The sequence below is a fragment of the Procambarus clarkii genome, chromosome 27 (genome assembly GCF_040958095.1).
Source record: "Procambarus clarkii isolate CNS0578487 chromosome 27, FALCON_Pclarkii_2.0, whole genome shotgun sequence".
Lineage (NCBI taxonomy): Eukaryota > Metazoa > Arthropoda > Malacostraca > Decapoda > Cambaridae > Procambarus > Procambarus clarkii.
Genome location: NC_091176.1, coordinates 10,390,279 through 10,418,162, shown reverse-complemented (window position 1 = coordinate 10,418,162; position 27,884 = coordinate 10,390,279). Strand labels below are relative to the sequence as shown.

General features: G+C 39.4%; 1 protein-coding gene across 5 annotated transcripts in view; it reads left to right on the top strand.

The window, feature by feature from the left end:
- fab1 (fab1 kinase) overlaps positions 1-24,966 on the top strand; it is an 84,517-nt gene extending 59,551 nt beyond the window's left edge. For 4 of the 5 annotated variants that reach the window (XM_045749288.2, XM_045749284.2, XM_045749286.2 and 1 more), the window contains 9 exons: positions 650-790; positions 1,356-1,564; positions 4,017-4,198; positions 6,378-6,555; positions 14,267-14,408; positions 16,737-16,868; positions 18,261-18,418; positions 21,288-21,489; positions 24,095-24,439. In XM_045749288.2, the coding sequence (XP_045605244.2) occupies positions 650-790; positions 1,356-1,564; positions 4,017-4,198; positions 6,378-6,555; positions 14,267-14,408; positions 16,737-16,868; positions 18,261-18,418; positions 21,288-21,489; positions 24,095-24,291 (1,541 nt within the window). In that variant the 3' untranslated portion in view covers positions 24,292-24,439. Of the gene's footprint in view, positions 1-649; positions 791-1,355; positions 1,565-4,016; positions 4,199-6,377; positions 6,556-14,266; positions 14,409-16,736; positions 16,869-18,260; positions 18,419-21,287; positions 21,490-24,094; positions 24,440-24,833 lie in introns of those variants that run through there. The other variant, XM_045749287.2, reaches the window with a different exon arrangement.
- The last annotated feature ends 2,918 nt before the right edge of the window (positions 24,967-27,884 follow it).

Genomic DNA, 27,884 nt, shown 5'->3' with positions numbered 1-27,884 from the left:
TCTGCGATCAAGATCCCCAGTAAGTTCTGTAGACTTCAAGAACAAGAGAACATAGGTTCCAACTAAGGAAACAAAGCTGACAATAAGACATTAGAAAGTTCACTTTTGTGAGCACTTTTGGTGGATGGATGTAACATTATATGAAGTGGTGGTAGTGTAGGCTAAAACCATCAGCAGTTTAAAAGTGTTATAGGACAGAATACTGAAACACCACGAGCACAGCTCTCATCCTGTAACTACACTTAGATAATTACCTACACACAGTATACTAAAGGATTCTGGATAGCTTTAACTTATATTAGGAAAAGAGAAAAAACATGTTTTAAATAAATACTAGTAGTATGTAGTACCAGTTGTTAAAGATTATCTAAGCTTGGAATTGAGGCTAAATATGCAATGAATGGGTCAATATAATGGTGACCAGAAATTCAGTGTTAAAAAGGAAAATGTGTATTAGGGATTACCTTGCAAGTAGTACGTACTTTGATGAATGACCCAACCTGTCTGATCTACTGTTGACATTTATCTGTGTAATTTAGTGCAAATGAACTTGCATTTCACAAAAAGTAGTATTTGATGACTGTCATTGTGCTGTGTGTGTGTGTCTTTAAAGATACATTCAGCAAGTATAAGCATTTATAATTCACAGGCAACAGTGTCCTATCATTGTCTTCAGCATCTAGTGAAATACTTAATAGCTGGGAGAATGAAAGTGACGTCAGTGGAGGATTGCAAGCTATTCTCCCTCATCAGGTGACAGACGCTTCTTCAGTGCTGCACCGCAGACAAGGTTATCATCCATATTACCACTGTGTTCTAAGACTACAAATTCAAATTTATTGGTATAATGTATCGTATAAATAATGCTGCATTTTAGCACTCTCCAAACATTGTATTTATTAAATTGGTTATTGTTTGCCTGAATGACCTTTGGGTTGCAACACTAGGCTCTGGACTTAAATACTAACACAATAATGGTAATTGGATATGATTTATGTTGAACTGATTACTTGTAAAAAAATGTACATTATAGTTTATAGGTTAGTCATATCAATCACTAGAAAAACTGAATTTTAAATGTGTAAACAAAACTTAGCTTTTGCTTTTAAACCCAAATCATAGGGCAACAAATAATTAATATTCTCTAATAAAATAATTTAATAAACTTTGTCTTTGTCACTTAGAAACAGCTACTGTTTGATCAGATTAAAGGCTGGAAAGTTTGAAAGTATTCAGTGTGTTATTTAAATTTCAGATATTTTTAGTAATTTTTAGGTTTTCAGTGAATATATTTTGGAAATGAGAGCTTACAAATAAATCTCTTGTATTCATTCTCTCTCTCTCTCTGTCCACAGCATCAGATTCGTGTGAAGGGCTGATTGGTGGATATTCATCTACATCTGGATCACCCGGCCGAGGTCATGAAAGATCATTGTCTGACGGAGGTCAGACTGGCTTACCTCGAGATACTGGAGACCGCACTGCAGAGAGAAGACTTGCTGCCACAACAGTTAAAAATATAATTTCAACTTTTTGGACTGCCTCTGCCAACTTAATGGTTGAGGTACTGTATTTTTATATAAAAAAAAATTTGCTTTTAACTCTCCAACTGCAGGCATCATCATTTATTGATTGTCTAGTGCAGTGAAGTCATCATCAAATGTCAATTTTCATTTTGTATCAGTGTTTGAATTCAAATTTTATCTACATAGCTCAATGGGATTTCCTAGCAGGCATGATAGAGCAGAAGATAATTTGGAGTCGGACTTCAGCTCTTGTGCTCTCGTCATGTTATAATCATAGCACTTACCTAGGCCTACATGAAGATCTTCACTGTATACATTTATTTTTTACTTTTGCATACAAATTTTTTACTTTTAAATCTATTTCATATAAAAAGTAAACAAAAACTTATTTTATTTGGCTCTCATCATAATTTAATGCTGACAAATACCAGAAGGAATGATTTATTGTTTGTATTTTCCATACGTTTGAATACAGGTGTACCTGTATGACCATAAGAAAAAAACAAGAAATATTTCACTTTATTTTCCATATTTTGGGTGACCATTTTGATGATAGCTGCACTTCGAGGGTCAAGTATAATTCATTGTATTTATATCGAGTAATAATGAGCCTGAGTGAAAGTTACGGGCAGGTAGATAAGTAATACTCTCTTGTGTAATGGTTCAGCATGAGGGACATGATGCCAGGTGTTTTATTGTGGGCCTTCAGTTTTAGATAGTGTGTGTTTTGTATTTGATTATTCATTTTATATTGTTGTCTAGGTGTAGGCCTACTGCCTAAATGCATATACTGTAGTTGGAACTCCCATTTTCTTTACATAAAAAACTGTTTTCCTATCCATATTAATTTCGGAACAAGACTGAAGTGGTACAAATTCGACACTGTCAAATTTACCCTCCTACATTTCATAAGATGAGAGCGAGGGTGCAATTACCTAAGTGTAATTACCCAAGTTTATCTACAGGATGAAAGCTACACTTGTAGTGTTTGGTCTTACCGGTACTCTGTCATATGAAGCTTTGAAACTAGTGACAGTTTTGGTGTCTGCCACCTTCTCACTTAACTTGATCTACACGTCTACCACTCTGTAAAAGTGAAATTTCTAGTGTTTTTTTGGCAGCTTTGTTTTCTTAGTTTGAACCTATGTCCTCTTGTTCTAAGTTACAGTTTTCAAAAATTGTCAGTTTTTTTGTTAGTTGCCAGTAACAATTCTGTTACTGTTTTGTACATAGTGATCATATCACCTCATTTTATTCTGTCTTCTCACGTTGGTGTATTTAACACCTCTGACCTCTCTGCTCTTGTTTTTCGGTTCTGTAAGCAATTTAGTTGCATGTCTGCACCTATTCCAGTTTACTGATGTGCTTCTTGAGATATGGGCACCAAGGCGCTTGACAGCTGGGTGGACAGCACTTCGGATTCATAGTCCTGAGGTTCCAGGTTAGATCCCTGGTGGAGGCGGAGACAAATTAGGCAAAATGTTTTTCACCCTGATGCCCCTGTTACCTAGCAGTAAATAGGTACCTGGGAGTTAGACAGCTGCTATGGGCAGCTTCTTGAGGGGTGTGTAATAAAAAGGAGGCCTGGTCGAGGACCGGGCCGCGAGGACGCTAAGCCCCGAAATCATCTCAAGATAACCATATTGTTGCCAGGAGGAAGACCACAGGTGGGACATCATTAACTAACGACAGGAGACTGGAGGCAAGAGAACTGAACGGGTGATCAGGCATGAATACATCAGTATAGGAACTGATAGTTAAGCAGCAGGCTTGGGAGGTGGGGCCAATTTCACAAATTTTTGATTGCTCGTTTACATTGTTGGAGAGTTCTTTTGGCTGTTTTGAGGCTGTGGTCTGATTTCTAACCAAGCAGTGGTCTGATTTTTAACCAAGCAGTAGTCTGATTTTTAACCAAGCAGTGGTCTGATTTTTAACCAAGCAGTGGTCTGATTTTTAACCAAGCAGTGGTCTGATTTATTTCACTGACTTTCTGGGTGCCTTCCCATGATGATGGCAAACATGAATAACCTTGCATAACAAAATTTCAGTGCTACTGTTCCCTTGACCTTTCTGAGGGGAGGCCAGGTTCTGGCTCGTGGTCCTAAGTTGGCCAATAAGAACTCCGCTACTTTTTTAGGTCCAGATAAGTGCAGTCAACACAATCTATTTACTGTAAAATCTGTGGCTTTTTCATAGAAACTAAGTACAGTAGATTGTTACACAAGATCTTTCTGTTCAAAAAACCATACTGTCTGTGTTATTAAATAATTTCTCTCCAGGTGTTCTAACCATTTATTTTTAATTGTTTTTGTAGTATTTTGATTACCATGCTTATCAGCAGTATAGGTCTATAATTGTGTTAGGGTGTGTACTTTTGAGTTTTATTATTTTAATTATTTATGTAGTATAATTTATATATATACAGTATTGTGGTTCGTATAATGCTGTAAATAGTGTTGACCTTATCAATATAATTATTTCTTCCAACAGTCTCCATTTGGTGCTAATGAACACTACCTACTAATGCCAGAAGTAAAGATCCCAATAGTTGTATATGGAGATGAACCTTCTTCCATTATTGCTCATGCACTGGCTTCTCAGGAATATGATAAACAACTAACAGCACTCAAGAAGAGACTTAAAGAAATGCAAAAAGAAGTAATAGTACTTAGGTAAAATAAATAATTTCTTATTAACATTTTACTACTAATAAATATAAAAAACCTTTACTCTAGATTCATCTCTATAAGGCAAGTCGGGTAATAATGTCAGTTTTGTTACTAGCCATACATTTTCATGTATTTATTCAGTCAAATGTTGTTTTCTGAAATATTCACATTTGGTTGTCCACTGTGTTTTCTGGACAAGGATTATGAAAGTAAGGCAGATAGCATTCTCTACAACACTGCAGAGAACGTTATAATCAGTTCCTACTAGGTCGTAAAATAAGCAGTGGCATTGTTGGAGATAACCTCATTACAACCTAAAGTTTCAGTGCCAGAAGTTTGTTATTAGCGATCATTATAATTAATTATATGATGTCAGATAAACAGTAAAATCTAACGTAAAATATCTGTTGAGATCTGTTATACTCTCTGTAATCCTTTTGTGCTATTGCTCACAGGATGAGAATGAGGTTTATAATAAATAACTGCAAATAGGGTGAGTATGGGGTGCACAATATACTAGGAAATCACTGGAAGCAACAGTAAAAAAATGCAGGCCAACTGAGAAAATACCAGATCCTTGGCCAACAGAGAAGCCGGCCATGAAGCCAGGTTTGGGGGGGGGGGTTAGGACTAAGTCCACTGAAGACCTTAGAAAAAGTACACATTAAGCCCAAGTATCCCAGGATCAAGCTTTGCTGTAAGGCAATTTGATGCCCCCTAGCCAGGCCACCACTGGGGCCTATCATGGAAGGGCTAATGGTACAAACCCTGTCAACTTCCACACCTGAGAATGACATGGCAACAGAGACAAGGGGAGAGAAGGTGGAACCACACCGGCCAGAATGATGGATGGCACCAGAACTCGTACCCTGACTTGCAGTCACTGATAAAATAAAACTGGGGGTAGGCATCTGAATGACCTAGCCAGTAGAGGGTTTGCATATTCTATATTCTATGTCAATCTCAATGTTTCTAAGGAGATTGTCAAGGCTTGATGTGTGCATGATTTGAGCTTTAACTCTCACTTGAGCTAAATGCTCTCCTCCATGGCTCCTTATTATTAGTTTGGCCCTGCAGAGATGTTTGAAAAGTATCCTATGGTGCCAATACCCTGAGTGTTACCAAGTCTGAGTGTACGAGTTTGCCCCCTCCCCCCCCCCCTAGACAGCAGAATACAGTATTACTTTAGGGGGAAAATCAATTAAGTGCCCAAAAATACAATTTTCATGTACAGTACAGTGCACTTGAAGCTTGTTTTAGTTTCCTAGGATATGTCAACCTGAAGATACCTCTTGTTCAGTTACATATAAAGCATTTCAAAGCTTTTATTGTTACTCTTTAGGCATATATTTTGTCTTCGCTTGCTATTACTGCTTCTTAGATCATTATATTTTTTGTATCCTTTAAAGTTCACTAACATCCTACCTCACATGTTTTGACTTCAGTCTCTTCAAAACATTTATTTAGATTAGTTCTCAATTTTTCTATGTTGTACCCAGGCCTCTTCCCGCCATCCTCTTTCCCCTCTTCACCCCATCTCCCCCTCATCCCCATCTCCTTGGTCCCCTGTTCATCCCTTCCCTTGTCCTCACCCACCCATGGTCCATCCCCTCACCCCACCCCCTTCATCCCTCCCCTCATCCTCCCCCTACCCTTCATGCTTCTCCACACTCTTCATTAGTGTACACTGCCCTACCTTTCATCCCTTACCTTTTCCTTCCCTTCCTTTGTCTCTTACCTCCTCCTTTACCTCTGTCCCTTTCCTTCTCCTTCTCCCTTTGTCCCTTACCTCCTCCATATCCCCTTTGTCCCTTCCCTCCTCCTCCTCCCCTTTGTCCCTTCCTCCCACCTTCCCCACCCTTCCAAACTTTAGGGTAATCACACCATATGTTTCACACTTGACTCCATGAAAATCATATGGAAGTGTTTATAATGCTAGTATTTTTAAAAGCATTTAACTTAGGCCTGCTCCTACCAGCCTTTGCCCATCCCATAACCCAGACCATTCCCCCTGCAAATTTGGGTGAGGCTGGCCCCAAATGTCTGGCCTCCAACTTTGGAGAGACAGACAGAAATTCTATCTTATAGATATCTTTTCCTTCCTTATTTAATAGAATCTATAAGTAACTTTCCTGGGTTAACAAAGTACTGTAATATTAATGTAATGTTTCACAATTGTCAGGTCAGGAGAAAAAGAGTTGCTGCCTCAAGTAGATGGGATAACCGAAATCTCCAGTGTTGAAGATTCCGAGTTCTGCATCTCTACTGCTGCTGCTACCGATTCAGAGAAAAATAAGTTGGCCAAGGACTTACACATAGAACTGCAGTGGAATGACCAGCATGCAAAGTTTTACTGTAAGGTCAGCATTTATCTTATTTCACATATTTAGCTCTTTGATTATTACTTTATATAATTGGTTTATCTTCCTGGTGCTAGGCAGCTTGTGTCCTGAATAACAGCTCGCCATGTGTTATGACTCTACTTGGTGTTTCGATACTTCAATAGCTACTTCTTATTCTCTTGGGCCCTGCCCTATTATGTTTCTATCTGGAAAGTTTTTTTTGTTATCAGTATTACTTATATATTCATTTTATTTTCTCCTTGTTCCAATCTATATTGCCCAGTTAATTCAGTCTTCATCTCCATTTTCATACATATTTTTTCACCAAAAGGATAGTGGAACTAATGCTTAACATTCATGGGGAAATGGAACTGAATTCAGTATACCTTTTAACCCTTTAACCCTTAAACTGCGCATGGCGTATATATACGCCCTGAGTAACATGTCCCATGGTGCGCATGGCGTATATATACGCCATAGGGTGCCAGGCCTGATTCAAATGGCCCGCGGCTACACGGGGTTCACAGTAGCTTCCTCAGGGCTCTTGTAAACAGATGCCATTTAAAAAAAAAATCGTGGGCAATATTCTCAGGTGTGAGAGGCACAGTACTGTTGGAGCAACCAAGGCCGGCGCACGCAGCATGAGCGAACAGCATTGATGTTCAGCTTGTGACCATAGCATCGCCGAAAAATGTCAAAATAAATATATAATTGTTATTATTTAGCGATGACAATATTACAGATGACCAATGACTGCGATATAAATAACCAGGGTTGTGATAATAGCAGGATTGTTGTAATAATTAGCGCTGTGGGAGGAGTGATGCTGAGAGACGGAGGGAGACAGCATCGTTTACTGACTGTGTGGCCACCTGTTATTGTTTGCATTCACCATACCAGGTCAGTGGTTCTCTATGGTGAACACAAATGTAGATACTTATATATAATGTGTGTATTAGTGTAATAACAGCAAAAGGATTATGCTGGGAGGAGCCATATGGGTGACGGAGGTGACGTCGTCTGCACGATTTGTCTAGCTGTTTAGAGGGTGGCCACTATGCTCTTTGGGCGCACTACAAGCTTAGGTGTACAGTTACGGTGCATAAAACATGTAGATATTTATATATAATATGTGTATATAGGGTAATAACACTGCAAAAGGTATTGTTGGGGGAGAAAGTTTAGTGCGTGTGACCTTGAATGAGTGAGGGAGCCGCCAGCCGCCATCTGTGTATAGCGACGACTCTTAGTGCCTGAGCTAACTATATCAGCTTAGCTGTACAGTTGTGGTGAACAAAATATACACATACTTATATATAACGTCTGTATATAGTGTAATAACACCACAACTGGTATTGTTGGGGGAGAAAGTTTAGTGCATGTGTTGAGGGAGTGGCAGCGAGTGGCTGGCTGGTGTGTGGCGGCAACTCTTCGTTGCTTTTCGACTCTCAATACCAACTTAGTGGTTCGTTATGGTGACCAAAACATGCCAATACTTATATATAACCTGTGTATAGAGTGTAATAGCAGCAAAACTATTTGTTTATAGTTTTATAAACATAATAATTGAATCACTAATATACACATCATACTTTTGAGTATAGCGATTATTAACCACTTTTATTATATAAATATATTACAATACACACTATTGAATAATATTACTGCAAAAAAACTAATTAAAAATCAATCGGAGACAGTGAAACAATTAGGTAATAATATCTTTGTGGCAACTCCCATCTGTCAACGCGGGTGACGCTGACCGGGTCTGACGAACGCTCTGTCAACGCCCACTTTTTGCCAGACTTCCTCGGTCAATTGCGCCCAAAATATGTCACCTACGATTTTTTTTTTTTTTTCCGTGCTCAGGGGACACAAATTAACATGTTTAGAAGACGAAAAAATTTTTTTGAATTTTTTTTTTCTTGCGCACAGGGGTGTAAATGTCCCAAGGACCCCTGAGCAGTGTAAGGGTTAACTGCGCGGCCTATAAATATGACACCCCCCAGTGCGCAAGAAATAAATTCTTGGGAAAAAATTCTTTTTAGTTCTGAAAGTGTCAAAAACCCCTCCCTGTATATGGGTATAGCAACAGAATTTCGAAATTGTACTTACTTTGGCTGCTATGGGGTCCATAAGGTGGCGTGTGACGTCATCATTCCCTGTGCGCCTGTGCAGTAAGCTCCCGGGGCCAGTGGGGCGCCTGGGGCGGTGCGTGCGAGTTGCCGTGAATATATATTTGTTCATTTTTTTGCGCACAGTTCCAAATACATTTTATTTGTTTTTATGCGCTAATCCTATAATGAACATATAATATATATAATGAACACATACACTATATTATGGCAGTAAAACATCCGTACTGTCCAAGGACACTGTGTTACGTGCATGACACTTGTGCACACACATGTTGCACATATTTACCATGTATCATGCTAATTTATGTATATATACAATCTATTTACAGACTATACACTGTCACACACTATATACATTCACCATCAACACATTCAGAACACTGCGAGTGAGAGCTGTCACACCCAGTCAGCCCTCCCTCCCTCACTTCTCCAACATTGTATTTGCCAACTTTGCCCCTCCCATCATACAGTTATTCACACCAATGTTTCATGTTCATTTATGTATATTTACAACATATGTACACACTATACACTGTCATACACTATATACATTTACCATCAACACATTCAGAACATCGCGTAGCAGCTGCCTCCTATGGGCCAATAGCAGCTGCCTCGTATGGGCCAATAGGAGCTGCCTCGAATGGGTCAATAGCAGCTGCCTCGTATGGGCCAATAGCAGCTGCCTCGTATGGGCCAATAGCAGCTGCCTCGTATGGGCCAATAGCAGCTGCATAGTATGGGCCAATAGCAGCTGCCTCGTATGGGCCAATAGCAGCTGCCTCGTATGGGCCAATAGGCCTTCTGCAGTTACCTTTGTTCTTATGTTCTTAGCTCCTCTCAACATACTCCTGTTGCTGTTATTACACTATATACATACACACACTGTATATACCCATGTACATGTGTGTTCCCCATAGCGAACCACGAAGCTAGTATGGTGAGCAAAACAAGAGTGGCTGCCACACAGTGAGGGTACCTCAATTCTCTTCCTCCCTCACCACAATTCCTCCTTCCACAATACTACGCTCAACGCTAATTATAATCTAATCCTGATCACTAATTCCTGTAAATGAATAATTGACCACAAGTTTATTTTGAAAAGGAACCTAAAAAGTCGTTTGAAGAATCCTAGATGGACGAAATAATGCTGTGGTGCTGTGGCTAGCACTGTGAACATTGTAAACAGCATTGAATCACTGATATTTGAACATTGTACCCAGTCATTATCACACTCAGGCTCTTCTATAATACTATCATGGCTAAATAATACAAGTTATATACTGTATATATATTATGACATTATTAGGCGATGCTGTGGTCACACGCTGAACAGCAGTGCTGTGCGCTCATGCTGCAAGCGCCAGCCTTGGTTGCTCACTCACTACTGAGGCTCCCACACCCGGGAATGTGGACCACGATTTTTTTTAAAGATGGCGTCTGTTTACAAGAGCCCTGAGGAAGCTGATGTGAACCCCATGTAGCCGCGGGAGTTTTGAATGGAACGTGAAAAATACAAATACCCGGAGGCGTGTTGCGCACCTGAAGCCAGGGCCTGCAGGCGCGTTGCGCAGTTAAAGGGTTAATCATAGCATATATACACTAGCCTTGTTATATTGATCACAATATAATGGAGTAATCAGCAGCCTAATGAAACCACTGAGCACCTGACAGAGAAACCAAGCAACCACTTGGAGAAGCCCAAAGAACGTAGTGTACAAACACCCCACTCCAAAGTGAAAGGGAAAAGAATGAGTTCAGTGGAAGGCCAATACCCTGGAAACACAAACCGAAACTATCTCTATTTTCCGCTTGTTACAACTTGTAATAAAGTTGTTATATCTTGGCTTAACGTGTTTATGACGTATTAGAACGTTGTTACAACTTGCTATATTGGTTGTTATAACTGGTTAGGAAGTATTAAACCTTGTTCGAACGTTGTACCAACATCGTAGTTTCAGTGTGTGTTTGGCGGGTAGCCAGCAAAGAGTCAATGGAGCCCTGCAACAGACCCCACAGGGCTGAAAGGTCAAAACAGAAGATCAGGAAAACCCTAAGCTAAAACACAACCCAGAAGAAAACCAAAAAGGCCAAGACCCCCAATTCCCCATACAGCTGATGAGCACCATCCAAGGTCCCAAGAACTCAAGAATGTGCAGGAGTACAGCAAACTACACAAAACAGCATGCATAATTATTTATTTATTTATTTATATATACAAGAGTTCTTACATTCTTGTACAGCCACTAGTATGCATAGCGTTTTGGGCAAGTCCTTAATCCTATGTTCCCAGGAATACGACCCTGCGAAAGATCGTTTTAACAACCAAGTACCTATTTTATTGTTGAGTTAAACAGAGGCTACAGTTAAGGATTTGTGCCCAGTAAATCCTTCCCGGCCAGGATACAAACCTAGGACAAAGCGCTCACGAAACGCCAGGCGAGCGTATTTAACCACTACACCACGGGTACTGCAAATACAACATCTACAACAGACACCACCACAGGATGAACTGATCACAAGGAAAGAAGGACAAGACAACAAAAACACATACGCAAAAGCCTCTTAGCCACAAAAACAGCATAGCTGGACCCAGCATCAGACAATATCTGGGAACGCAAGCTGAACCAGAACCTGTTTCCTTGTAAAACAGGACAAGGAACTTGACTGAAGGCCTCAATCAAAAACCAGCCAGGCACGCATCCATGACGGAATCATCCAGAGCCTCTCCCCAAGTGACCAGAAATGTAATCCAGGTCAGCGGGGAAAAAACCAGACCCTCGCACTCTGCAATGGAGAAAATCCACGAACACACCAAATAAGACTCCAGAATGCAAAGAAACTGAGGAGTACCCACACAAGGGTCCAGAGAAGGACAAAAATGAAAGAAGACAAGGAAACAAGTAAAGAGAAATATAATATAGCAAGAATGAGGAAGTAAATCCCCCATCATATCCATCTGTCTAGAAAGCAAAGCTAACAAAGTACATGCATCAAATAGGAAATGCCCCAGGAGGAGGGAGGAGGCACAAACAGTCTAGGTGAGAAGCATCAGAACCACCACCAAGACCCACAGCTTGCAGATACGCAGACTGGCTGAAAGCCCAAACCAGAGTGTCATCGAAGTTGGCCAGATGCAGAACAGCATCCACCAAAAAGGAGAATCATGCCTGCATCAAAAGGAAGAACCACAGGGCCAGGAAAAGGGAAACCAAGAGGCTTCTTGCATGACAAAGAGAAAGGTCGGAAGGTTAAGGGAGAAACCTGAGAAAAAAAGGGATGCCATCCAAGAAGAGAAAAATTTACCTTAGGGCAGGAGAGACCCACACAGAGAAGGGAACAGAACTGGAATTCACTGAGAGCAAGGGTAAACCTGAACCATTCATTGTCTGACTAAAAAAAAAAAAAAATAAAAAAGAAAAAAGAAAAAAAAAAAAGAAAAAAAAAAATCTTCAGCAGAGATGCTATCCCCGAACCTACTAAACAGCCAACCAAAAGAAAAAACCAACACAGCTGAGGGTGAAGGGAGCATCCAAGGAGCCACCGAAGCCCAACCAGACAGGTGCGTTTCATTACATACTGGTTTTTCTAAGAAGGCTCCACAGTGGCTCTCTGTTGCTATCTCACCACAGAAAGCAAAAATAAAAGGGGAACACAGCAGGGGTGGAAAAGAGCAGAAGCCAGGAAAAACCCTGAAAATCCAACAGAAACTGCTGCAAACACCTGAACAATATCGGGCAGATTAAAGCCTGCTGCTGGTCAAACAAAAGAACTCGTGGAAGAACCAAGATGTCCAATCCCAGGAACAAAGGACTAGAAAAAAATGGAACCACAAACAAGGGAACCCCCAGAACCAAACTCTACCAATAGAAGCAGCTGACTCAACAGAACCAGAAAAAAAATGGAAAAAAGGCAGCAGCAAGCAAGCAAGCATCTACCAGGGCCAAAGGAAGAAATACAGAACCCAACAAAAGAACGTGAAACTAAGAGAAACAAAGGGCAGGAGAAATGAACATATAAAAAAAAAAAAAAAATGCTGCTGCGACAAAAATAACCACCAGCAGACCCATGTACAGCAACAGACCATTCCCCCCACCATTTCCCAGCAGGAACAGACCCCAACAACAGAAATCATAGCAAAGAAACCACAAATGACACAACTGCCACCAAAAAGTATGAAAATGTAGCCACCCCCTGAAAAGACAATTAGGGAAAAAGGGGAGCAGACACGAACAAAAGTAACCAAGCCGACATTTGAATCACAGCCCCATTGATCAGGTATCACTTGGAGGTGTTTATTAAGTTTTCTTTTGAACACAGGCAATTATGTCCCTTATGTTTAGAGAGTGTTGGAAAATCTTGGGCCTTTGATATTGATACCTGTAGTTCGTTCGCAACATACCTATTGCGCCTCTGCTTTTCAGCGAGGATATTGTACACTTCCTGGTCTTGTGTGTTATTTCTGTGTGTAGATTTGGAACGAGTCCCTCTGAATAATTTCCAATTGTAAATAATTATGTATTGCTCCCACCTGCACTGTAGAGAATGCAGATTTAAATATTTTAAGTGGTCTCAATAATTTAGATGCTTTATTGAGTGGATTCTAGCAGAAAAGATCTTTGCACATTCTTCCTCCCCCCACCCCTCTCCCCCCCCCAAAAAAAAAACAGGAGGGGAAGTTTGTAAGCCAGAGTGGGGTAACAAACCCCCAACCCCAACAGGGACCCAAACCCCAGAAGTTAAATTCCATGAAAGGAAGAAAATACACTAATGTGCATGTGCATAGGTATCTACTGAGTTAGCAGGAGTTTTGAAAAGTACACTGATAAGCCCATTACAAAGGTCCCCTTTCCTACAAAGAAGTAACAACAGGGTGGGATGAGAAGCTAATGAGGGCCACCAAAAAATTGGCAGTTTATTACACTGAACACTATATTTCTATGCTGGCCCTTTGAACTCTTCAAGTGCCTACTCACAAGGGGGTAACCTCATAGAGGAGAACGACTCTGCTGAAAGAAAACACACAGTTAAAAGAGCAGTTAAGAACAAGAAAAGGGCTGACCCATACAGGAAGTAGGTTGAAGACCACTTTGTCCAAAATGACAATGGAATTTTACTCGAGGGAGCAGCCAATTTTTATTTATTTACAAGAAGGTACATTGGGTTGTGAGAGTACATAACATTGGTGTTTGAACATTTCATTCTTGCAAAGCCACTAACATGCATAGCATGTCTAGCAGGTCTTTAAGCTAACTGTTAAATGTAATGTAATGGAATTTTAGAGTCATGTTGATCTTTTTAAGACTTGTTTTGAAATCTTGTTTACCAGCTGTGATTCTATTAACCTAACAGTTAACATGTGTAGATAAGTTTTTCTGTGTTTCATATTCCTTTTTGGGCCTCTGTCTCCATCTAGCCCATTGCTTCCACCATACAAGCGCTTTTGGATTAGATTTACTAGACGTTGGTGTGTTGACAGCAGTATATTATTGGTTTGGGCAGTCTTTCAAAGTACAGTACACTGTACTGGTATTGTATTCTGAGTCAGCTAAGCTACATAGTAATTCATTAGTAATTTTTTTTCTTTTAAGATGTTCTTTGCCGAGCACTTTCGACAACTCCGTAAGATGGTATTTCCTTTTGGAGAAGAATTTTATATACGTTCTCTTTCCCGCTGTATCCTCTGGGAAGCACGGGGTGGTAAATCTGGATCGGTCTTCTGCAAATCACATGGTATGTCAAAATATTTGTTTTGGAGTCTTTCAGTTATAAAATATTGCCTTAATTTTTATCTTTAAATATTTTATTATAATGCATGATATCTTGGGAAATTGTTAAAATTGTAGCCATTTGAAATAGAAATCTCACAGACATGTCATTATTGTGAATATAACGTATAAATATGATATGGAGTAATTAGTATAATGGAATGAGTAAATTTTAGATGTAAGATAGTCCTGTCTCAAGTTAATGTTCAATTTTGTGTATGTAATTATTTTCTTATCCTGTGGGGCTTAGCTTGCTAGGAAGTCTTCAGATTGTACCTGCCTTCTTGAGATCTATACAGGTCTACTGGATTCAGGATCAAAATTTGTGTATCAAAACTATCCTATGTTTGAAAGAAAAAATGAAAGAAGGAAAATAATGTGGATAGTTTTCCACAAGATGGCAGGCAAGGCCTTGTGATGTCCCAAAACATTAACTGCCTCATATGGCAGCTGCCAGTACCAAACCCCAAAACCTAACAAGGAGAAAGAAATGATAGGGTAGGAATGGGATGCTATTGAGAGCTGACTAGAAAGGGACAATTCATTACATTCAGTGTTCGATTCCTGATCAGGCCACTTAAGTAGCTCCTCAGAGCTCACTCACAATGACACCTCAGAGAGAAAGACAACTTTGCCACAAAAAAAAAGCAGTGAATGTAATGAAACTGTCAAGGAACATGCAGAGTGAGTGGCAAAATCATAAACCTGACGTGTAAATATAAAATAAGCACAAAGCAGTAGACCTGCATGGAATAATTGCTCCAGGTAACACCAACACAACTTGCCTTTGAAATACAAAGAAGTCCCAGCATCAACTTCATGGTACCAGCCATGCAAGTGAGGTGTCCTTGTTGGTTTGGGGGCTGTAGTGGCAAAGGTGCAGTAGGTGCCTGGGCGTACCTCTGAAGGGTAAATCACAAAGCCGTATGGTTAAATAAACATCGCCCGTCAATGGAAACAAATGTGCCTTGTGGAGAATAAACACTGATGGTCAGATGATTGGGGGTCATCTTGCCCTCCAAGAGTCCCTCAGGGAGGGAAGCACTGGCTCCTACCCCACACAACACTGGGTAGCCAAAGTAAAAACAATGGCATTCTTAAATTGAAAAAAGTCATTCAGTGCCCTTTGGCAGAGCAGAATCCAGCCCCCACCATGTCTGAGGGCACACTGGAAACCCACCAAGAGTCTCCCTGTTCCTCTCGGCCAAGCCAGGGCCGGACACCGTCTCTTTGCCTGAAGGACCAGCCGGAACATGTTCAAAATCCATCAACTTTCCTGTGACCCCAGGCAATATGTGTACCAGGCATTGTAACAATCTGGACCACTGAATAGGAATGCTAGACAACAATATCATAACACTATTGGTAAAATTGCATAACTGAACATGAACCAGCAGCCCCTAGGTGGAGCAGGTGTCCAGAAGTTTGCTTGTTACAAAGGTTTGCTCGTTACCAGTAGTCCTGTGAGTGAGGTGGTTAGTGCATTAGGACCCCAGGTAGCTTAGGCTGCCAACCAGAGGTGGCCAAGCAAGTTGGAACAAGGGTTGTTCACTCGTTGAAAACTATCATTTGCATTGGTCTTTTTTTCTTTCGCCTCTTTTTTCTTTTAATCATCAGTTTGTTTTGGTTTGCCTAGCCTTTCTGGTTAGTTTTCCTAAATTTTTGGCATTGTTCTCTGATTCCCTATTCTCCCTGTGTCTTGTTGAGAGAACTAGAGTCTAGTCCTGCTTCCCAGTAGATCTTAGTCTCAGAGGCCTAGTACATCCAGAAGGCTTAGTGGTTCCAGTACTTAAGCTCAAGAAGGCAGCTGTGAATCTGGCCAGAAATTGCCTTTTGAAATTTATTACAACCAAGGGTCTTTGGTTAAATCTCCAGGCAGGTCAGAAATGGTTAGGAACATTTCCTTTCACTTAATGTTCCTGTTCACTTAGCAGTAAATAGGTAACCAGGAGTTGCAGCATTGTAGTGAGTTGCATCCTGGAAAAGGTCAGTAGTTGGCCTAAGTACAGACTTCTTGTCCCAGACGATGTGTAATCATATGTTTATAATTAATTAGCCGGCTTATGGAATTCTGTAACATATTCACATTTGTTTTTATGCAATTTCCAGAGATGTTTCTTAAAAATGTTTTGTAAGAATATGCTGTGAAAATTGCTCTGTACAAAGGACTTTGTTTATCTGATACAAAAATAGCAAGAGTCAGATTAGGAGGAGGCTTATAAACAAATAGCAAGGAAATAATTTAGGTTATGAAAATTAGTATACAATACTAGCCATGTTTTTATTTTTTCAGATGATCGTTTTATTTTGAAAGAAATGTCACGCTTTGAGATGAGCTCATTTCTTGACTTTGGGCCTGCATATGTACAGTATATTGTGAATTGTGAGAAGGAACAGCAGCCAACCATCTTAACAAGGATTGTAGGTAAGTTATCATGCACAAAATACAAAATATGAATAGAGCATTAAATAGAATGAAAGTCCTTTCTCAGTGGTCCATTGGTTGCTACCTTAGCGAGGACCATAGGTCCGCCCAGTCTCTAGTCAACTTGGAACACCACCATGACAAAGAATTTAAATGGTCTTGTCACATATCTTAGGAGCACTGAAAGCATTTTGAGCATACTGTACCTCCAATTCACCACCAAGAGACTGATTGCTAAGACACCCAAGAGACACATTGCTAAGACTATTGTATCAGTATATTGTATCAATATACTGATGCAATATTCATATCAACAGCTCAGTCCATTCCACACTACCTAATAATCAGCATTGGTACTGCAAGGATAGCTACTTATAGTTCTGAAGTTATATAACTAGCAAAATTCTCATAGGCAAACTACTTACTGCACTGGATGCCACCAGGAGGTGAAAGACCCCCCACCTTCAGGGCTAGTCCATCCAAATGCACTCGGGGGGAAGATGTGAATTAAAGGGTGGGAACAGCAAATTAATTGCTCAGAAAGGAGTGCTTCATTCCACTCACTGCAGTATTTCTGAGCATGACCCCTTCAGTTGCTATCTCAGTCAGCTCCCAGTGGTGCATAAAACTATGGAATTTAACACAAAGTGAAAGGGGGACTTGCCCAAGAAAGCACTGCAAAGATGATGAGACATGTAATGCTGATGTGATAACAAAACTGAGGATGTTTTAATTGGTGACTTGGCCCATCCATTGGATCATTCTCTCCTTAGAATCGAAAGTCCTAAAAGCAAGAGATTTACAGGAATGGGGTTGCTTAACATTTAGTCTGAACTAGGGCTAGCCACTGATTAAGTGGTCTGCTAAAAGACTTGGCTGCATCTAAAGGTGAGGTGATGTCCTCTCTTTGAGCCCTAGATTATTTAGAGATGCCTCCCACAACTCTCCCTCCCCCCCCCCTCCCCCCTCACCATTTGTTCCAAGAAATGCAACACTTGGTACAGTATTTTTTTTGTTTGTATGGATAGGACTACAGTTTCTTTTAGTGGCTGCAAGTTTGTGTGATTTCACAAGCTTCTTCACATGTTCACTTTCATAGGAATTCCCCTCAACAACACTACATTGTACTCCAATAAATATACTAATTCTCTGAGTTGCATTATACAAAAAATACAACAACTCAAAATTAAATTATAACCATTTGTTGTATAACCTATCTTAAAAAAGTTGCAAGTCATTTAAGTAAAGTTATTGTAGTACTACTGTACATTGTTGTAAAATAAAGCTCCATATTTTTTCATAAAATAATACAGTATTAAATATTTAAAGGCAATATTTTGCACTTTTAAAGGATGTTCATTATCTCAGGCATTGAAATATTATTTTCAATAGGTGTTTATCGAATTGGTTACAAGAACACAACCACTAATAAGGCCCAGCGTATGGATGTGTTAGTGATGGAGAATTTGTTCTATCAGCGCAACATCACTCACAAATTTGACCTTAAAGGATCAATCAGAAACAGACTTGTGAATACTTCTGGGAAAGAGGTAAGACTTTTTTTGAAAGTTTTTCTGTGCTGTGTATGATATATTTTATGGTAATGCTATTCGTATCTGTCTATCAATCTATACAGACCCTTGGTCCCCAAGGTGAATGTCCAAAACAGAAGATCTTCTGTGCTTTCTTGTATAAATAAGACCTTCCCATGTGATCTTCCCATCCTATACTAATCCATTTTCCGCTGTAAAGATGTTGGTTGCCTTCATACAGCCTTAACTCTTGCTGCTTCACACCTGTCCCAAGTTGGAACAATCATTATTCTCTCTGCATGGCCAAATCATCAACCGGGTATTGCTCCTAAACTACTCCGTAAACTGGTCTCCACACCTTGCCTAGTTGTTTTCTATATCATTAATAATTTCTGTTTACTGTACTTCCCTATTGTTTAATTCCTTTGTATTAATTTGATAGGTATTGTATTTTGTAATGGGTAATTACACCTGCCTGAACTCTATGCACACATGAACAAATTCACAAGGGCCGTGACGAGGATTCGAACCTGCGTCCAAGAGCATCTGTGTCTGTGTCCGAGATGTCTATGCACACATCTTAGTCTGTTTCTTCATGTCATTCCTTTCAGCCAAAGTAAGAATGAATACTGTAAGAGTTTGGTAATCTGAATTCTAGTATCCCAAATCTGGAGGTAATCCTCATGAATTCGTATTCATCACGTGTGGGTAAACGGTGAGGGGAAGGCTTCATTATTGAGAGGGCGACCACGGGTATTGCATGCTGCTGCAGGTCACAGCACCACTGTGCAGCTTGTACCCATAGCATTATTTATTTCATCAATAATAAGTAAATACTGTAACTGCGATTATTTTGCATTGATAGTCATTGAAGATCCTGACTGTGATAAAGACTATCTATAAGGTTCAGATATCAGTGAACACAAAGCTGGTTATGATGTTCACAGCAGGAGGCAGACATTTACAGCATACAGCTGTGGTTTTGTGCATCTACTCATTATGAAAGGTGACCCAATGTTCCTTTACAAAATAAACTTTTGGAAAATGATTCACATTGATGATTTAGCAACAGGAATCTGATGATAATAGCATTGTTGTGGTTAATGTTAGTGATGTGCCTATTACATTGGATGCATTTTGCTGCATCAGGTGCTGTTATCTGTTTGGATTGTCTGCTGATAGCCTGTGTTATTATACTGTGCTTGGATTTTATTCCACACCCACCAGAACAGCTTAGTAGTTTGTTATGGTGCATAAAGGAGGACATAGCTGCTTTGGAGAAAGTTCATCACCGGGCGACAAAAACATTCTAGAACTAAGTCAACTATCGTACCAGGAATGGTTAAGGGCCTCAGGGCTAACAACACTGTAAACGAAGCATGACACTGTGGATCTCATTGAAACCTTTAAAATGCTGAACAATTTTACTTTTGGGGGATGTTGATCCAGAAAATTTCTTTAAAAGGTCTGGTGTAACACAAACAAGGAGCACCAGTTTCAAGGTCAAAAAGCCACAATGCAGGACTGATAATAGGAGATGCCTTTTCACCCACAGGGTTATAAACCCATGGAACTGCCTACCTGCCAAAGCTGTAATTGCCAAAATTCCTAACTTAAAATCCAGTTGGAAAAAATTATCAAGGCACATGGGAGGACCTTTGATAAGCTATTGGCTTCCTGTCCTTGTCGACACCACTAGTGTTAGTGACCCTCGGGTAAATTCAGGAGAGTAAAAATGTAGATAGGTATATATGATGTGTATATATAGTGTAATATGAGCAAGAACTGTATGTTTTATTGCTCAAAGAATATAATATTATGCACATATTAGTGACACACACATCTGTGTGGGGCCCATGTTCTGCAAGTGCTGTAATACAAATAACATTGACACCCCCCAATTCATCATTGCAATTGGGAAAACAAAGCAATATCGATTTAAATACGAAGAAAATATAATATGTACAACACGTACTCTTACAACATTGTGCAAGGTGTATGGTGCTAGGCTGACCTTGGAGCATGGTTTTGAGATGGTCACTTCCACCAGGTCTGCTTAGTAGTTCCAAACAGTACATGAATATGTTGATTGATATACATGTGTAATTTTATTATTCAAAGAATATAATATTGTTCACATATTAGTGATACAAATATATGTGTGCATATCTATGATCTACAATTATGAGATACAAATGACAATATTGTCAGCCCAGTTAATCATTGCACTTACAAAAAAAATTGTAATACATAATACATTCGAAGAAAATTTAATAGATTCATTGCATACAGTTGCAGTTTCTGGCAAAACATGCAGAGCTAGGCTGAACTGATAACTGGTTACAAGATTATTACACCCACCAGAAACTCCTTTCTGGAAGTTTGTTTCTTTGGTGAGGGTAATCATGTATCTTCTGCTCCCTGTGTCTCTGTAAGTGGGGCCAGGTTTTGGACTTTGGTCTCTGGTAGGCCTTTAAGAACTTACAAGGACTAATGTGATGTTTAACACAGTAAGTTACTTCACTGAGTAAGTATGAAGTTCTCAGTGCAGTTAGCTACAGGTAACCGCTAAGGCAACCCCACCCCTCTACCCCCCTCCTCCCCCAGAAAGAGGTATTTCATTACATTTAACGCTAGCTTTGTTTTTATTTTTTTAAATTGGTTTTATTCCTGAATTTGTACTCTCTTGTGACACTACAGTTTTTCAAATTCTTCAGGGACGTCTTAAGAAGCCACCCTTAATTTTTTACATCCTTCACACTTTGTTTAATTCAAGCACTTACAGCCATAAATTCACTCCTAAATGTTTCCCGTTTGCTGATATTTAAAAGCTGTATGTGATATTGTTTGCTAAAGAAACAATATTTCAACATCTCTTATATTTTAGGAATCTGAATTGGTGCTGCTCGATGAAAATTTGCTGAGGATGGCATGTTCTTCCCCACTGTATGTAAGACCTCACAGCAAGACAGTGCTAAATCGAGCCATTGCTGCAGACACGGCATTTCTCTCACAGCAACTCATCATGGACTACTCCCTTCTTGTTGGCATTGACAGTACAGCTAATGAGCTCATTATTGGAATAATAGGTTTGTAACAAATATACTTTTAAATTTGTTTATTATTCATTTGTTCTTTGCTGATTTCACATGGCTGGCAGAGGCTGTATAAATGACACATCTTCTTGAGGTTATCTTGAGATGATTTCGGGGTTTTAGTGTCCCCGCGGCCCGGTCCTCGACCAGGCCTCCACCCCCAGGAAGAAGCCCGTGACAGCTGACTAACACCCAGGTACCTATTTTACTGCTAGGTAACAGGGGCATAGGGTGAAAGAAACTCTGCCCATTGTTTCTCGCCGGCGCCCGGGATCGAACCCGGGACCACAGGATCACAAGTCCAGCGTGCTGTTCACTCGGCCGACCGGCTCCCTTATTTTTATTTATATATATATATATATATATATATATATATATATATATATATATATATATATATATATATATATATATGTATATATATATATATATATATGTATATATATATATATGTATATATGTATATATATATATGTATATATATGTCGTACCTAGTAGCCAGAACGCACTTCTCAGCCTACTATGCAAGGCCCGATTTGCCTAATAAGCCAAGTTTTCCTGAATTAATATATTTTATATAATTTTTTTCTTATGAAATGATAAAGCTTCCCATTTCATTATGTATGAGGTCAATTTTTTTTTATTGGAGTTAAAATTAACGTAGATATATGACCGAACCTAACCAACCCTACCTAACCTAATCTAACCTATCTTTATAGGTAAGGTTAGGTTAGGTAGCCAAAAAAAGCTAGGTTAGGTTAGGTAGGTTAGGTAGACAAAAAAACATTAATTCATGAAAACTTGGCTTATTAGGCAAAAAATCACAGGTGCATATTTTGGCCACAATAGGGCGGGAAAGTCTGGCAAAAAAGAGGCGTTGACAGAGCAAGCGTCGGAGTAGGTCTGCTCTGCCCGAACTGTCAGGCGGGAGTTACCACAAAGATGATATTACCTAATTATTTCAGTGTCTATTGATTGATTTTTTCTTTGTTGTTTTGCAGTAATATTATTCAATAGTGATACATTATTCAATAGTGATACAATAGTGATAGTGTGATATATTTATATAATAAAATGTGTGAACCAACTGTACATGGCTGGAAGAGGGGCACCATTAGCCTCGGAGGAAAGCACACACAATGCATTAGAAAGGATGTTTAGGTCCCCCTCCAGTTCAGTTTCTATGTTCTCTCTATACAACTAAGCTGGTATGGTTAATCAAGACAATAATTGAGGTCGCCACACAGTCAGCTGATGCTCCCTCCCTCCCTCGCCAACATTCCTACTCCCTCTATACTGTTTGTGCTGTTTTTACACTATATACACAGTATATATATATATATATCTACATGTTAACCATAACTGTACAACTAAGCTTGTATGGTGTCTAAACAACGTAGTGGCCACAGCAAAATTGCATGACACGAGACACACCAGCCAGCAGACACCTCTGTCACCTAAATTGCTCCTCCCAACATAATCCTTTTGCTGTTATTTCACTATATACACATATATAAGTATCTACATTTATGTTCATCATAGCAAACTACTAAGCTGATACGGTGAGTGCAGACAATAACAGGTGTCCACAGTCAGTCAGCAGTTGCTACCTCCCTCAGCATTATTCCTCCCACCATACTACACACAGCTCTAGTTGTCACAACAATCCTGCTATTATCAGAATCCTGGTCTTTTTTTATCACAGGGGTCTAATGTAATACTATCTGTGCGAAATATTACCAGTTACATATATTATTTTGACATTTTTAGGCGATGCTGTAGTCACAAGCTGAACAGCAGTGCTGTTAGCTCATGCTGCATGTACCAGCCTTGGTGGCTCACTCAGTATTGAGGCGCTCACACCTAGGAATGTTGCCCACGATTTAAAAGAAAATGGCATCTGTTTACAAGAGCCCCGAGGAAGCTGATGTGAACCCAGTGTGGCCACAGGACTTTTAAATCTTGCATGGTATGTCAACACATCAATATCTGTGGTGCACAATTCTGCGACAGTTACTCACCCCAGCTATTGATGTGTTGCACAGTTTAATTAAGGGTTAAAGCATTGTATAAATTATTCCAACATTCATAGACCTAGAATGCAAAGGACTTCAGGAAATATGAAGTGTGTATTTCAAAATATGTACAGGTACAGTATATACCAATTTAAAATTCATTATGAAAATATTAGGGGAAGTAGTTCACACTGAAAAGGCACCATGTCAAAAGCTGGAATTGTTAAGTTCTGGAAGTCTTAGATATGTCAGGAATATGTCCATAGCATATACAGATAATTGAAGATAGTAAGAGTGAATGTTGATGGGAATATAACAGATTCATCAGTTTGATAAGCAAAGTAAATGTTAATTAAAGTAATTAAGTGGCAAATCTTCATTTCATATTTCCTCTCAGAATTGTATATAGAAAATGTCTTTATTATTTGTTGTCATGTATGATCAACTCATTCCATCTTCTGAAAGGCAACTGGACATAAAAATATTACTGTTTGTGTATTTTCAGTAATATTACCTAGGTGGGCTAATATATTTTGAGTGTATTATGTCTATACATATTAAGTTTTGTGTATGTTTTTGTGCAGATTACATTCGAACCTTCACCTGGGACAAAAAATTGGAGACAATAATCAAAGGAAGTGTGCTCGGAGGAGGAGCAGGACGACTGCCTACAGTAGTTTCACCAGAAGTGTACCGCACACGCTTTTGCCACGCCATGGATCGCTATTTCCTTCTCACTCCAGATAGGTGGACAGGTCTGGGACTGGGTATTGATCCTTAGTGTATTGAGCCTTAGTGCAACATTTCCATCTCGTTAAATTTCTATACAATATTGCTCTCGGTAAAATGTTTGCAGTTCAATAATTATTGACAAGTTTTTGTGACTTTGTGCATATGTGTACCTAAATGCACACAAATGTGAATAAGTGTGTGACATGTGTTAGTGAGTAGTAGAGTGAGTGTGTTAGTGACTGAGAGTGTGAGAATTCGCCCAAATGTACTCGTCTAGTTGTATTTGCAGGGTATGAGCCATGGATTTTTTGGTTTTATCTGTTAATTCTTTAATTGACTGGTGTGTAGGTTCCAGAGCCTATTGGGCTTAGTCACATCTACATTTAAAGTTGTGTATGGAGCTGACTTCTGCCACTTCTTAATGCATTCCACTTGTTCACTATTCTGACATTGAAAATAATTTTTCGAATGTTTCTATGGCTCATTTGGGTATATAATTTCCATCCGTGTCTTTTGTACTACCCACGCTAAATAATGTCTTTGTATTTTGTATGTGGTAATCATGTCTCCTATGTTTCTTCTCTCTTACAGTGATGTGAGGTTCAACTCCTTTTGATTCCTTGTAACTCATGCCTCTCAACCCTGGGACTAGTCTGGTGGCAAACATCTACACTTTCTCCAGCTGCATGTGTTTTAACAAGATTAGGGCTCCATTACACAGTTGGTCTGTCATAAATGCTATTCAGAACCCTGCACATCTTTATTCAGATTCCTAGAGGCAGTTCTTATTAGCCAACATTCCATATATAGCTGAAGTTATTCTTTCAGTGTGGACTTCTGGTGATGGGTTTGTCATAATATCAACTCTCGAGACATCTCAGTCTGATTCCAGGAGGATTTCCTCTTCTATGTGATACTTTGTGTCTGGCCTCATCTTTTCCCTTACCCAGCTTTATTACTTTGCACCTGGTTGAGTTGAACTCTAGTAGAGGGATCATACTTTCATTGTGTTCAACTCATCCTGTAGATTCTTGCAGTTTTCCATCATATTTATCCTACTCATAATTTTTTATCATCATCAGCGAACATTTAGAGAAAAGAATGTATGCCCTTTGGTAGGTCATTTACATTGATGAGGATTAGGATTGGCCCCAGTACTGACCCTCGTGTTACACCACTGGTTACATCTCGCCACTGATGTCTCTCCTCCCACTGTGACTCTGTCTTTGTTGTAGAGGTACTCCTTTATCCACTGGAGTACCTTCCCTGCCACACTTGCCTGTTTCTCTATTTTGTGCACTAGTCTTCTGTGGGGTACTGTATTGAAGGCTTTCTCATACCTCAAAATTATACAATCTGCCTATCCTTCTCTATCTTGTCTGATCTCGGTCACCTATTCATAGAACTTTATCAAGTTTGTGAGGCAGGATTTGGCATCTTGAAAACCAATCTGGTGTTTTAGTGTGTCTCAGTACTCTTTGTCATATAACACTTTGAAACTACTGATGGATTTGGCCTCCTCAACATTCTCACTTAACTTGTTCCAACCATCTACCACTTTGTTTGCGAAAGTGAATTTTCTTATATTTCTTCTGCAGCTTTGTTTAGTGAGCTTAAATCTATGACCTCTTGCTCTTGAAATCCCATGTCTCAAGAATTCTTCCATATCAGTTGTGTCAATTTGTTACTATTTTGTATGTAGTGATCATATTAAATCTTTTTCTTTCTTTTAACTTTGGTATATTTAATGATTCTAACCTCTCCTCATAGCTCTTGTCTTTCAGTTCCAGAAGCCATTTAGTTTCATGTCATTACACCTTTTCCAGTTTAATGATATACTTCTTAAGGTATGGGTACCATAAACTGCTGCATATTCCAATTTTGATCTCACAAAGGTCACAAACAATTTCCTTAGTATCTCACCATCCAAGTATTTTAAAGGAATTCTGAAATTGGAAAGCATAGCATAGGCGGCCGGTCGGCCGAGCGGACAGCACGCTGGCCTTGTGATCCTGTGGTCCTGGGTTCGATTCCAGGCGCCGGCAAGAAACAATGGGCAGAGTTTCTTTCACCCTATGCTCCTGTTACCTAGCAGTAAAATAGGTACCTGGGTGTTAGTCAGCTGTCACGGGCTGCTTCCTGGGGGTGGAGGCCTGGTCGAGGACCGGGCCGCGGGGACACTAAAAGCCCCGAAATCATCTCAAGATAACCTCAAGATAGGCTCCTCACACAATGTTCTTTATGTGGTCCTCGGGTGACAGTTTTCTATGTAGAACAACCCTTAAATCTTATTTATCTGAATTTGTTAAGCCTTTTCACATAATGTGTAGGTTGTGTGTGTGTGTGTGTGTGTGTGAGTTTTAGTTAATGTTAGTGCATGGCAAGGGAGAGAGAGAAAGTAGCACATGCAATGGAAGAATGTGAAGGAAAATAGGGAGAACTGAGAAGGGCAATTTGAGAGAAAATTAATAATTTCCATGTGTCAAATTGTGCCTGTGTTAACATTATTAGCTGTACCCCCTTATTATGTACATGTTATTATTTGTTCATTATTTCTGCACCAAGTATGTGGTTAGAAGTTTGAGGATTATACAACTTTTGGTCATTCATATATTATTAATTGTATTGCAAATTTAGATTTTAAGATGATAGATTAATCTCTTGATGCAAAAAAACAAAATAATCATACCCAAATACAGATACGATGATGGTCTGTAAAGTACTACACAAGTTTTTATATGTACTGTAGGAAAAGGAAGAAATAACTTGGCTGGAATTTTTTAATAAAAATTTATGTAAATATATATATATATAATAAAAATATATGTTACATGTGGTAAATTGAAATTTAACATAAGTGTGAACAATTTTGTTTAGTCTAAATTAAAGTCTACTAAATGATTTATAACTTAAACTATGTTATAAGATTCATAGATTAAATCATGAACTTCAATTGTTAGGTGTTGAGATTGCATGGGGAGTCGGGTGTTGATGCTGACTATAATATATCCTGGAATGGTATGTCAACTGCTGCAACCTCCAGCACTTGCACTCCTTAACATGAGATGTATCCAGTGTGATGGTGAAACCATTGGGTTGCAACTCTGACACGTGTCACTGCACGGTGTGAAGTGATGCTAGGTCAGAGGTACCGCTCGTGATATTCTTTATATATAACGTTATAGCTCTTCATAATATGTGATGGCTTTGAACAAGCTCCACACATTCTATATGATACAATGGGGCCTCGACTTAAAATGCTAATCCGTTCCCAGAGACGGATCGTAAGTCGAAGTGATTTTTCCCATAAGAAATAAAGGGATTTGAATTAATCCGTTCCCCACCCTCCAAAATATTAACATAAAAATACATTTTATACTGAATACAATGTTTTTTCTAACTACAATACAGTACCTAAGTTTATCTTACCTTTATGGAGGGCTCTTGATGGCATATGGAAGATGGTGATGAGGGATGAGAGGGGAGGAGGAGAGTTGTTACTGTTTGGAAGGGGAGTCCCCTTCCATTATCACATCAGGCAGTGATGTTTTTTCTGGGATATTCTCTCTCCTACATTTTGCCTGAATACAACTAGGACCTGGTTGTGGTTCAGTGCTTGTTTGTCTCACTACAAATTTGTCA